This window comes from Euprymna scolopes, chromosome 46, assembly GCF_053919585.1.
Source record: "Euprymna scolopes isolate OS-2025 chromosome 46, ASM5391958v1, whole genome shotgun sequence".
In the NCBI taxonomy this organism is placed as follows: Eukaryota; Metazoa; Mollusca; class Cephalopoda; order Sepiida; family Sepiolidae; genus Euprymna; species Euprymna scolopes.
The window spans coordinates 191,770,403-191,784,433 of NC_136527.1; the positions used below are offsets into that span (position 1 = coordinate 191,770,403).

General features: G+C 38.4%; 1 protein-coding gene and 1 non-coding gene across 2 annotated transcripts; one reads left to right on the plus strand and one right to left on the minus strand.

The window, feature by feature from the left end:
- Positions 1-2,958: 2,958 nt before the first annotated feature.
- LOC145271499 (U1 spliceosomal RNA) lies at positions 2,959-3,121 on the plus strand. Its single transcript, XR_013865911.1, has one exon. It is a non-coding gene; the product is annotated as a U1 spliceosomal RNA (small nuclear RNA).
- Positions 3,122-11,649: 8,528 nt separating this feature from the next.
- LOC145271405 (uncharacterized) lies at positions 11,650-13,312 on the minus strand. Its single transcript, XM_080126939.1, has one exon. It carries the CDS (start codon positions 13,090-13,092, stop codon positions 12,130-12,132), a length of 963 nt encoding a protein of 320 aa, XP_079983065.1. The 5' UTR covers positions 13,093-13,312; the 3' UTR covers positions 11,650-12,129.
- Positions 13,313-14,031: the final 719 nt, after the last annotated feature.

Here is a 14,031-nt window from a genome sequence, read left to right on the forward strand (position 1 = left end):
ACTGGTTTGCCCAGGACTCGATCCCGAGGCAGGTAACCAAAGGAGTGGTCACGCTTCTGAAGAAGGGGAACCAACATGGAGGGGGGAATCTAGATGACTATAGGCCCATCACTCTGCTTAACGCAGATTTCAAGATTTTGTCCCGCGTTCTTGCGAATCGACTGCAGGCTGTTATCAGCGACTTGGTCGAACCGGATCAGAACTACGCTGTGAAGGATCGATCGATTCAAAACAATCTGCACTTGATTCGCACGATCTTAGAGGGGGTAGAAGACGACACAGAAGCCGCGCTGATCAATTTAGATCAGTCCAAGGCGTTCGACAGGGTGGACCATGGGTTCCTGAGGGCTGTTGTGGAAACCGCCGGCTTTGGTCCGGACTTCCGCAAGTGGATCTCCGCCCTGTATCGTGATCCCGCGGTGGTGGTGCAAGTTAATGGTAGGTTGTCGGAGTCCTTTGGGGTCTCCCGGTCGGTGCGGCAGGGTTGTCCGCTGTCGCCTCTGCTTTATGTCCTGGCGTTGGAGCCCTTCCTTCGCAAATTAAGGGACGAGGCGGCGAGACCAGTCCTACGCGGCATAGCTCTGCCTGGCGGCAAAGTTGCCAGGGTGTCCGCGTACGCCGATGACGTCACCGTGTTCGTCGCACGACGAACCGACATTAAAGCGGTGATAGAGGCGATCGCTGAGTATGAAGTTGTCACAGGGGCCGTGATCAATCGCAGCAAGTCCGTTGGCCTGCGGTTGGGCGCCTGGACCGGGGTAAACTCGCTTCCAGGTGCGTTCGGCTGGACAGATGGCCCAGTAAAGATCCTCGGTGTGTGGTTCGGGCCGGACCTCCAGCTGGACAAGAATTGGTCGGAAGTACAGACTAAGGTCGAGTCGTCAGTAGGGACTTGGATTCGGAGGAAATTGTCCTTGAAGGGTCGTGCGGAGGCATGTGCTACATACGTGTTTCCGCTGATCCTTTACCGTTTATCTGTTCTTCCCCTGCCTGCGGACCGCTGTAAGGCTTTAGAGCAACTCCTATTCAAACTTCTTTGGGTAGGAGGAAAGCCGTATGTCCGTAGACAGGTCTGTACACAGAAGCTTAGCGAGGGAGGCTTGGGGATGCCTGATCTGCTAAGTCACAAGCACGCAGAAAGATTGGCATTCCTGAGTCGGACACTGATGGAGGAAACGCCCTGGGTACCAGTCGTGGAGCAAGCTTTCCCACGGCTCATATCCAACCCTGCCGCTGAAGGTCGCAGAAGACCGGCGGGGGAAAGGTGTTTCCTGACCGAATGCCGAGCCGCCCTTAGGGCATTGCCGGGGTCCAGTGACCTTGCACGGCCTAGGTGGTTGCTATATAGGGATGTAGTGGAGGGGACTGCAAACGACCCGCTGGTGGAGCGGCTACATCTGTCGAGGGGGGAAGTTCTCTCGCTGTGGAGTTGGGCGCCTGCCAGTAGCTACATCAACAACGCTGAATTTTCTATTACGTGGAGGCTAGTCCGAGACGCGCTGCCACTCTTTGGCAAACTAGCTAGGGACGATCATGATAGGGATTATTACTATCCCCCGTGCCCACGCTGCAATGATGAAGAAGAGGAGGAGACGAGAGAACACGCGTTCTTTCTTTGCAGCGGGGTGCGGAGTCTCTGGGAGTATGTCGAAGGGGTAACGGCTCGCATCGACCCCGAGCGGTCGGTGCCACTTGATTTAGCGTACGTAGTCGATAATGTGGATCCGCCGTTTGACAGGGAGAAACGGTTGGGGTTTCTAGCGATCCTAGCGGTGGCTAGGTTAGTGACGTGGGTTTCACGTCTGGACATTGTCTATAGGGGGCAGTCTGTTTCCGATCACGATCTGGTTGTTCGTTTTAAGCATCAACTTAAAACGAAAATCAGATGTGATTGGAAAAGATTGCCCCACATCGACTTTGATAGAAGATGGGTGCACAACACTAGTTTGTGCATCCGACGAGGCGCTAGATTTAAGTTCGTGTTTCCACCCTAGTGGTATTGATCCTAGGGTGCTGAGGTTTCTTTTTTCTCGGAACCCAGCCCAATCAAGACAAGTAATATAAGGTTTACCTTATAATATTGGGTAGTTTTAAGGCTAGATAGGCAGTAACCACCAAGAGTGGATAGCTTGTGCTTTTTATAGGGCCTAGATTAGGGTAGTATGCGTGTGGATCCTGTTCCCATAGCTTTTTATTTTTTGATAGATTGGCACTAGGAGAGCTTCCAAAGATGCCCAAAAAGTCCACTTGTTTTATTTTGTCCCAGGCCTATTTTGCCCATTACGTACATTATCTTGGAAGACGCCATCCATCCCTATTATCCCCGACCCTAATTTATTTTCCATACATGTCCCTAGTTCCTCCACTCCCCTTTAGGGAACGACCTGCTTGCTTTCACCCTTTCCCCCCGGGGGAAGAGGACCGGAAGACAGTGGGCGTTTCATATGACAGACCAGCCGTTAGGTAGGGAGGGTCCCCTTACTAACCCGCCCCCATAGGCATTTTGTTAATTTGTTTTCTTTTTCTTTCTTTTTGGGTGTATTCTAGTTTGCCCCCCTCCCCATCATCTCACCCCCATTTATATAAAAAAAAAAAAAAAAAAAAAAAAATTAAAACTCTTTAGTTTGTAGATATTTTTCCTTTTAATTTCTTGTATATAATGTTATATGTTCTTCTTTTATCACAGCGTGAATGTCGCCTGTCATCCCGTAAGCTGGGGAGCTGTTATTTTAAGTAGGTCCGGGTAAGAATGTTAGGCGAAACAGTGCGTGATAGAAACTCTAGTATAGGTTTTATAATAAAGTACTTGCTATCTTACGCAAGTCTAGCTAAGGACTAGAAAAGACCCCTTTTTTCCCCCACTCCCCCTTACTGGCCTTTGTGCCTAAGCTTCTTCGTACCCCAAATGAGGCCTTGGCAGTAGATAATGCCAAGGCCGGGGACGAAGGGCTAAATATCATACTTACCTGGTACCGAGGTTACGGCGATCAATAAGGTCGTTCCTCCAGAGTGAGACTCTTCCATTGCACTGCGGTTGGGTTGACCTTTGCGATCGTCCCAAATGTGGACGATTCGGGTGCATTATTTCTAAGTGTGGGGTCTGCGTACGCGCTCACCCCGATAATTCAATCAATATCAGATATCCTTCTACTCATAAGTAAACAACCTAATTCTGTTCCGTAGGTCTACAACTCTCACCGATATTGTGCAAAAGCCACTTAGTTTCCCTTTTCTCCAATCGCCCATCTCTGTACGCGCCACAAAACATGCGATTTTTCCAGATCAGTCTACTTCTATTCCAACGTTCTGACTGTAACTAATCTGCATGTCCATATCAGTAACGTTTGCATTGAACATAATCTTTTCTGTTATATAAAAATCATTGATTTGATTTAAGTAAATAGGACAGTCCCTGGAGTGATTGTTGCGAGTAAAAACTTTAGCTATGGATAAGCCTTTAACAAATAAATAAGTACACAGCCTCTCCTCCATTTTTTGAGTGGGATTTGTGCCTAATTATTGGTTTTTTGTTTAACATTTACAGTCGCGGCTCGTGCATGGAGCTGTAGGACTGCAGACCCCCAAATTATTTCTATACAATATTAATGATAAAATTAAAAATAATACGTTTTTTTATTATTATTATTTTATTTTTCTATGTGTACATTATAAAATCATTAAGTTTAATGTCGGTATGTCCAAATTCATGTAAAAACAAAAATAAAACTTGCTTGGAGCTGTGAAATTCACAGTCACACTTTCTTAATGAAATTCTCTTGTTTTATTAAAATAATTATTTTTCTTATTTTATTTAATGATAGCGTTTTCTCGTCATAAATGTTTATTATATCTACCAAGTGGATCTTAAGGATAGCATACTCAACCATTTTATATTTCTTTCAGACCCGCACCCCCTCAATTTTTGTTTTGTTTTGTTGTGTTTTTTTCATTTTATGTTGAATTTACTTATAACGGCACTAGTTGAATTTCAGAAGCCCCCCCCCCTCGCTGTTCTCTTATATCGCAATTACTTAAACGCCACTCGCAAAAATTTGGAAAGTAATCACGTTTTGTTTTAACGGTTAATTTTTAAAAAAAAGTCTTTTGGGACGCTGATATTAAAACTAAGTCTTTTCAAATCAGTTTGCTCTCTGAATACGAATGCGTGTTCGAGATAATTTTAATTTTTTTTAATTTCTAATATTAATAACTACATTCTATTTCAGTACTTAATTTATATTTTTATCTCCTGATTGTTTTATTCAATGATTGCGTTTTCTCGTCATAAATGTTTATTATATCTACCATGTTGATTGCATGAACGGATTAGGAAACTGTATTCATTGTTTATTCGTGAGAGGCGAATCTATCACCATACGTTCCCTTTAAAAAACACGCCAGTTGGACTTTTATTAAGTACAATACTTAATAGATTTTTTTTAAAGGAGAGTAGAGAACGTTTTGTGGAAGCGTTGTCGGCAGCTCCCGTTATTCTCGCTTCTCTTTATTTGTCACTCAGTCCTCATTTTTTAATGAGTGAGTTTTCTGACAAAGGGAGAAGAAAAAGCTGTATTTTAGGTTGGCAGTATTTTGCGTGAACAGTCGGCAGAGAGTGTGGAAATTTTCTGTTCTATGTCTATCCTTGTAGCGATGTCACTAGTAAGGGTGCTGGAGGTAAACGTTTTATCTGGCCTGATGTTATCCGCCTGATAGTCAGGGACCCGAACCTTGAAAATCTGACGACCTAGTCCACAAACTCCTAAATTCCATCATGACAAGTTTCAATAAAAAATACACGATTAAACCCGGATCTGAAACTTCCAACGTAGACCCCCACTACTATGTCTCCTTCTCCAACATCAGGGGTCTACGTTCTAACCTTCCAGAGGTTGAAGCCCAATTACAGGAGACTAAACTAGACCTTTTCTTTTTAAGTGAAACTGGAATTGGATAGAATATTTCCCTAAATGAGTTCGTAATTAAAGGATACTCTAACCTAACTTCCAAAACTGACCCCCAACATCGTCATGGGCATGGAATATGTGCCTATATAAAAGATGGCTTTCCATGTGGTGGGGACATCTCCAGAGAAGATCCTAACTTACCCTATATGTGCTTCCGATTAGCACTAGCTCACACTACGGCATTTATATTTACTCTCTATCTCCCCCATAACAGCGGAGTTACTATCTTTAAAAGCATATCTGAGAAAATTGACCAAGTTCTATAAGCATATCCTTCAGCTAACATTCACGTATGTGGAGACTTCAATGTTCACAATGTGGAATGGTTGACCCACTCAAACAAGACCGATGATGAGGGGAGATTCTGTCATGATTTCTCCATTGCTTATGACCTCACTCAGATTGTTCAGGAACCCACCCGTGTGCCCGACAATGACGGCCAGTATGCAAGTCTCCTAGACCTTTTTCTCACAACTTGCCCTGAACTATGTTCAGTTTCCGTTCTGTCTCCTCTTGGATCTTCCGACCACTCAGTTGTATCAATTAAGATAAAAATGAAATGTAATAAGTCCTCAGACGTACCTCTTCATCGTACAGTATATCGATACACTATGGCTGACTGGGATAGTTTCCGTACATTTATATCGGATCTTCCTCTGCGTTCCATGTTTAAAAAGGATGTGTCGTCTATAGTATCAGACCTGACAGAATGGTTAATTGTAGGTATAGACAATTTCATACTCTAGAAAAAGTTTCAGCAAAAACCTAACAGCCAGCCATGGTTTTCTTCAGAATGTGCTGCTGCTATTGCGCACAGAAAACACTTTTTCCACTGCTTCCAACGTAATAGATGTATGGAAACCAAAGCCGCTTTCAGGACTGCCAGCAACCATTGTAAGAAAGTAATAAAGAACGCAAGAGAGCTGTATGCTCAATCCGTCAAGTCCAAAGTAGCTGAGCAGTGGCTTGGTTCCCACCAGTTTTGGCAAATTGCAAACAGAATCTTGAACAGAAGCGTGTGCTCCATCCCAACTATTATCAATGGATCTGAGTTAATCTCGTCAGCATCAGACAAAGCCAAACACTTTGCCAAGAACTTTTCAGCCAATTCTACCCTTTTCGACATAGGCCGCCAACCACAATATTTCCCCCTGTATCTACATTAATGATCTTCCAAATCACATCCTTACATCATTCGTAGACATTTTTGCTGATAACACTACCATCTATGGTAGGACATCTAAGACAGTAAACGACCAAGTTCTCTCCGATTCTCTCTCCTCTGATCTTGATCACGTTGTACAATGGGGAAAGGAATGGCTAGTTACTTTTAATGCATCTAAAACCAAGCTTCTATCTTTACATCATCAACGTTCTGACAGGCTTCTGGGCTGACCTTTACTCCTGATCTTTAATGGAATACGTACATCAAATCTGTTGCCAAGGCCGCTGGAAAAATGGTCGGATCCTTCTATCGATCCAGTAGATATTTCACTGCTGATGCAATTCTCTATCTATTTAAGAGCCAGATACGTTCAAGGATGGAGTACTGTTGCCACATATGGGCAGGAGCTGCTAGAAAAGACTTGTCCTGCCTTGATAGGGTACAAAATAGACTTCGTGGCCTGGTGAGAGATGTCCTTTTCTATTCGCTGCAACCTCTGTCTCACAGAAGAGATGTTGCGAGTTTGTCTCTGCGTAATCGTTATTTTCATGGAAAGTGTTCGACTGAGCTTCAATCTATGGTTCCCCCTCGCCAAACTTTCACGAGAAACACTAGACTAGCTGAAAACATTATCAATAATTTCCCCACTCTTTATCTGTACCTAAACCTAAACATAGATTCCATGATCAAAGCTTCTTTCTTATAACTGCACGCCTGTGGAATTGTCTTCCGTTTTCCTGCTTTCCAGCTTTCTATAATATGGTTGTCTTCAAGTCCAACGTGAACAAATTTCTGATGAGCCATTCCACTTAAGTTAACAAATTTACCGAACTTCCATTACTATCGATTACTATATTGCCCTTTTGACTACTCTACACTCTTTAACCCTTATCCTTGAGTGGCCTATCGGCCTTGATAAGTGGTGACGTTTATGTAAAAAAAGTCATACATTTTATTAAACCGTTAATTTTCTGTTTCTTGTTTTCTTTATTTTGTGTCAACTGTTGTGATCCTACTTTCTATTTCCTATTTATTCTCTCTTATATATTAAACTGAGCTGCATCTCCTGTTCCCCAGCCGTCTTAGCACTGAAGAGAAATTGTTTGATCTGAACAATTTGTTTTCTGCAAAAATCCAGCCAATTCCGGAGCTTCCGTTTCCAATATGTTGTCCTGTTTTACATTAATGGCGTCCATTCTTTTGGAATTGAGAGTTTCATAATTTAGAGCCTTGCAACTTAAGATATTATCTGGTTAAGCTTCAGAAGGGAGTTGTTTTATGTGACAACTCTCTGAATAGTAACAGTAACTATTTTTTATTTCTGTCCTTGTAATTCACGTAGTTTTGACATTTGACAACGAAGCTCTCCCCCACATCTCCATACTCTGGAATAACTGACCATTTGACTCCGGCAATTTCTAAGGATATTTTCTATTTGTGTGCAATAGCTTATTCGTTGATAGTGGAGGGGAGAACAAAATTCCATTGAATGAAGATGGAGGAGTTTTATATTATTGGCAGCTACTGAATAAGCACATATAAAGTTTTACATTATTAGTTGCTAATGACAAGGGATATGTATGTGGAGCTTTACATTATAAGCTGCTAATTACAAGGGACATATAGGAGTGAATCTCTTCGAATAGATCAACAGATGAATCGTGATGTGGTTTTAACTGTGATTCTCAGCTGATATATTGCGGAATGATGGGAAGTTTATAATTCTCTATATTTTACTTATGAGTGTAGATACTTTTGTTCTCATTAACAACCAGGACACTTGTGTAGCTGGGATTATTTAGGGCAAACTAGTGGATTATTATTTATCTTTTCAGGGAGCTCGCTTTATTTTTTCTTAGTTTTTTTATTTTATTTTATTTTATTTTTTAATTTGCTCTGATTTTCACAGTTGGAGTAGTTGTAGCAAAACACTCTTTGTTATCCATGGGTGAGCTTTAAAGATTCTTAATTTTCTATTCTTTGTTGCTAGAAATGATGAAGATACAAATGATGAGTATATATTTCATCAAGACTGAAATATTTATTATTTTCCTAATATTTTCATGTTATTGCGTCATGGACAACGGCTTTCTGATTAACAGCTGATTTCTATTAATAAAGACTGACCCAATTCCCAACATGAGATGTGCTTGATGGATTAAAACATCATTTTAATTAATATTTAGTCAAGTTTTTCTTATAATAAATAGTATCTTCATGTTAAAATCCATGCAAATCATTAAGAAACTTGAATATGATGTTAATTAAACATTTCAATTAACTCCAGTAAATATTTATTTCAAAGATAATTCTTATGTCTCAATAAATATGAATTATAAGAACAATAATATCCACATTGTTTTAAAGAATAAACAGTGTGAGTTCTCAAATGTGTCCTATACTTCACAGGAATATGGCTTTTACACACTGTTTTTTATATGTCTTGCGAGATTGTGTTCATAACAGTTTGAATATTCACATAATTCGCAATATTATGACTTTTCACCAGTGTAAAATTTCACGTGTAACTAAAGCGTATTTTTAAGAACAAAAGTATTTACATAATTTACAAGATCTTTTTCCTTTTTATTTTATTTGACTTCAGTTTAGAAATCAAGTGTTAGCCAATCACTACTACCTGGAGCTACCTATCAAAAAAGAGTATTCACAAGTTGTCAAATGTGTGTCGCATGATTTTGCGTCTGAAAACTTGAATATTTTTATATTATGTTTTTTTTTTACTTTAGTGTGTTCTTTCATATGTTTTGTTAGATCGTGGTTACGAGAACTTGAATATTCACATTGTTCACACGAATATGGTTTTTCCACACTGTGAGATTTCATATGTGACATTAAATCTGATTTTTGAAAACAAGAATATTCACATACTTCACAGGAATATGGCTTTTCCCCACTGTGAGTTTTCATGTGTCACTAAATGCGATTTTTGAGAAAATGAATTTACACATTGTTCACAAGAATATGGTTTTTCCGCACTGTGAGATTTCATATGTGACATTAAATTTGATTTTTGAGAACAAGAATATTCACATAATTCACAGGAATATGGCTTTTCCCCACTGTGAGTTTTCATGTGTGTCACCAAATGTGATTTTCGAGAAAGATTTGAAGATTGTAATGCTGGGTATCGGGCAGCCAAACCAGCTGCCAACATTACCCCGCTTTTAATTGAAACCAACCGAGAGCTCTTTTTAGTATCCTCGCTGTTCCCTTAAGTGCAATTGTCTGGATATCTTTTGCACTTCGTTCACCAGAAATATTAGTTAGGTAGGACTTCAGGTTCTTCTTCATAAGCCCTGTAGCACCTATAATAACTGGTATGATTGATATCTCCTTAAGATTACAGTTTCATTTCATATCATAAATGAGACCTTGATATTTGGTTTGTTTCTCTCTTTCAGCTCGGTTCAGACCGCCATCATTAGGAACACTCACTTCAATCAAGGTTGCAACAATCTCTGAATTATTCCATATAACTATGTCAGGTTTCACAGCAGCATTTTCAGGGTAAATTGCTGTAGTGATTACATGGTCGTAATGTATGGTATATATATATATATAATGGCTCGCGAGATTGTGTTCATAAGATTTTGAATAGTCATATAATTCGCAAGATTATGACTTTTCGCTTTTTTGTTTTATTTTACTTCAGTCGAAGTTCTCAGAAATCAAGGGGTCCACAACCAGGGGCTAACACTTTAAGTCTATATGAGATACATAGATATTCGAATATTCCATTTAAGTTCTTTATCTCTCAAGCACTGAGTTAGTAAAGAAATTGAGAACATATTTTTTCCTCTCTCCAATTAAACATTTTTATACGTTGTAGTATATCTTTCATGTTTGTCCCATGGATTTACTGGATTCCAGGACAAGAATTTATCTAGTCTGGTGGAGTATCCAGCTTCGTGCTATTACTTGAGATAATATCACTTGGAGAAGGTGCATCATTCCTCGAAAAAGCTGTGGGGTAACCGTAGTAAAGAGATCCTATTTGGGCTGCGAATACTATGTGATTTTGAATATTTGGTCAGGTTTTACTTCTATGGAAAAAGTATCCTCATGCCAGATGATTCTGACAAACCCTGTACAGATAGACCTGAGACACTCGAAGATAGTGTCCAGTAGGCATTCAAGTTCTCCCTAGTAGGCATTCAAGTTCTCCCCAGTGTAAGATTTCACGTGTAACTAAAGCTTATTTTTTAGAACAAAAATATTTACATAATTTACAAGTTTTTTTCCTTTTTGTTTTATTTTACTTCAGTCGTAGTTATCAGAAATCAAGTGTTAGCCAATCACTACTACCTGGGGTTAACACTTGCATTCTTTATGAAATACATAGTTAAAATACATACATACATGTGTGAATTCGAACATGTTTCTTTAAACTTGATTTATAAAAAAAGAATATTCACATGAATATGGTTTTTTATCAGTTTTCAAATGTGTGTCGCATGATTTTGTGTTTAAAAAACTTGAATATTTTTATATTATGTTTTTTTACTTATTTTTTCATAAACTTTTTCTTCTAGGGGATGGGGCATCCAACCAGATGTCTGACATTTACCCCTATTTTAGTGAGTCCAACCAAGAGATCTTTTCAGGATTCTAGCCGTCCCTTTCAGTGCAGTCGTTTGTATTTCACTTGCACTTGGTTCACCGGGTATGCTGGCTATGTACTTTTTAAAGTTCTTTTTCATAAGCCCAGTTGCTCCTATGATGACTGGTATAATTGAAACGTCTTTTAATTTCCAATTTCGTTTCATATCATACATGTCCTTGATACTTTGTTATCTTTTCTCTCTCAGCTCTGTTAAACCCTGTATCATTGGGTACACTGACCTCTATTACGGTCGCTTTTTTGTTTGCTCTGTCCCAAATCACTATATCTGGTTAAACAGCTGCGTTTTCTAGATATGTATCAGTAGGGATTATGTAGTCATAGTGAATAGTGTAGTTGTCATTCTCAACTGTTCGTTCGGGTATATGTTCCCAGGATTTTTTACTACACTGAATGTTGAGTTTCTTACATATCTTCCAGTGAAGGTATTTGCAAACTCCATTATGGCGATCTGTATAATAACCATCTCCAATTAGGACTTTGCAACCAGAAATCAGGTGGCCCACACTCTCAACCTCAGTGCTACAGAACCTGCATTTATTATTGTTGCTTAGACCACACATCTTTTTGAAGGCGTTTGTCATGAGGCCCTGGTCTTGTGCAGCCAATACCAACCTCTCTTGGTCGTAATGGAGGGATCCTCTTTTGAGCCAGTCCAGGGAACCGTCTCTATAAATATATTTTGGGGATATTTAAGTTGGTAGGTATTTTGCCCGTTTATGGTTGGTCCATTCTTCTGTTTTAACATTATGGAACTGGCTAGTGTATTTTTTCCGACTTTTCTGGGCTATGTCAGTGGCAAGCTTGTTCGGGTTCTCAGTATCATTTGTAAGGTAATCTTTTCCAAAATGAGTGGCAAGTTGTGTTATAGATGTACTACTTGCTCGATTCTGATAATGGTCTTTAATTTTAATAAGCTTGGGGTTACAGGAACTTATGTACTGACCTATGCTGAGGATTGTGGCTCTGTGTTGATGATTGACTTCCGAGAGTCCCATACCTCCTTCTCGCCTGGGTAGGTACAAAGGAGGCATGCACTGATTTCGATAAATAACTCGGTACAAGATTAACATTTTCCTTGTCTTTGTGTCAAGCCAATTTATGTCTTTCTGAGGCCAGTCAATAATGCCAAAACTATATGTTAGTACTGGCATGGCAAGTTGGTTAATTGCCGTAACTTTGTTCTTGTTTGTGATTTCAGTTTTGCAGATTTTTCTTACCCGGCGTAAATATTCTTGGCTTAGTTTCTCTCTCATCTTGGAATGCTGGATGGACTCATTTTCATCAATGCCGAGGTATTTGTATGTTTCCTGTTCATCCAGTTCTCTGATTACACTATTTTCATCGTGCTGTATATTTTATTTTTTTACTTTGGTGTGTGTTTTCATATGTCTTGTTAGATCGTGTTTACGAGAACTTGAATAATCACATTGTTCACACGAATATGGTTTTTCCGCACTGTGAGTTTTCATATGTGACATTAAATGTGATTTTTGAGAACAAGAATATTCACAAAATTCACAAGAATATGGATTTTCACCTGTGTGAGTTCTTATATGTGTTATTAAATATGCTTTTTGAGAAAACGAACTTCCACATTGTTCACAGGAATATGGCTTTTCACCAGTGTGGATTCGAATATGTTTAACTAAACTTGATTGTTCAGAAAACGCATTTCCACATTGTTCACAAGAATATGGCTTTTCACCTGTGTGGATTCGAATATGCTTCACTAAATTTGATTGTTCAGAAAACGCATTTCCACATTGTTCACAAGAATATGGCTTTTCACCTGTGTGGATTCGAATATGTTTAACTAAACTTGATTGTTCAGAAAACGCATTTCCACATTGTTCACAAGAATATGGCTTTTCACCTGTGTGGATTCGAATATGCTTCACTAAATTTGATTGGTCAGAAAACGCATTTCCACATTGTTCACAAGAATATGGCTTTTCACCTGTGTGAGTTCTTATATGTGTCACAAGATTATCTTTACGAGAACTTGAATATTCGCATTGTGCACAGGAATATGGCTTATTCTTAGTGTGGATTTTTATATGTTTTGCTAGGTTTGATTTTTGAGAACAAGAATAATTACATAATTCACAAGAATATGACTTTTCGCCTGTGTGAGTTTTTTTATGTTCCACTAATTGTGATTTTGTAGAACAAAAATGTTTGCATAGTTCACAAGAATATTGTTTTCCCTTAGTGTAAGCTTTCATATCTCTTGCTAACTTTTGTTTCTCTTGACAAATATAGTCAAACAATTCACAAAAATATGGCGTTTCCTCCGCGTGGTTTATCTTTTGTCGCATTAGATTTGCTTTGTGAGAAAAAATAGATCCACATATTTTACAAGAATAAGAGGCTTTTAAGAGTGACTCATAAGTTGTCGATTATGACAGATTTTGCAGATTTTTATTGAAGATTTGATAATTTATGATCTTTTTGCAACAGATGTTTGTTTGTATTTCCAATAGAGTTTCCTTTGTCGCATATATTAAAGAAAATTCAGATTCAACACAGGCGATCAACCACTGATATCTGCAATGGAAAAATCATTATGTTTATATTGTTTATCGTTAATAATTATATTTAAATGATGTGTCCTAAATATTATTTAATTTTCACGTTACGAAATTCGCGTTTTGTCTCCACTCTTTTTAATAAGAATCACTGTAAGATTTTTATATGGATACACTCGTAACTATGATGCCTATCTTTTATATTGATATAGTCATAACTATGATGAATATTTTTTATATTTATATAGTCATAACTATGATGAATATCTTTTATATTTATATAGTCATAACTGTGATGAATATCTTTTATATTGATATAGTCATAACTGTGATGAATATCTTTTATATTGATATAGTCATAACTATGATTAATATCTTTTATATTGATATAGTCATAACTATGATTAATATCTTTTATATTGATATAGTCATAACTATGATGAATATCTTTTATATTGATATAGTCATAACTATGATGAATATATTTTATATTGATACAGTCATAACTATGATGAATATATTTTATATTGATACAATCATAACTATGATGACTATTTTTTATATTGATACAATCATGATCTTTAAGAAAAATCACTTGTACCCTCATTCTTGAACAAGAGACTTCAGTAATCATCGGCTGATGCTTTTCTTGCGACTATTCTGACATGTTTTTTTTATTCTCACCCTCCTTATTCTATCCCATAAACTAAACTGAGCCTGCAGGTGACG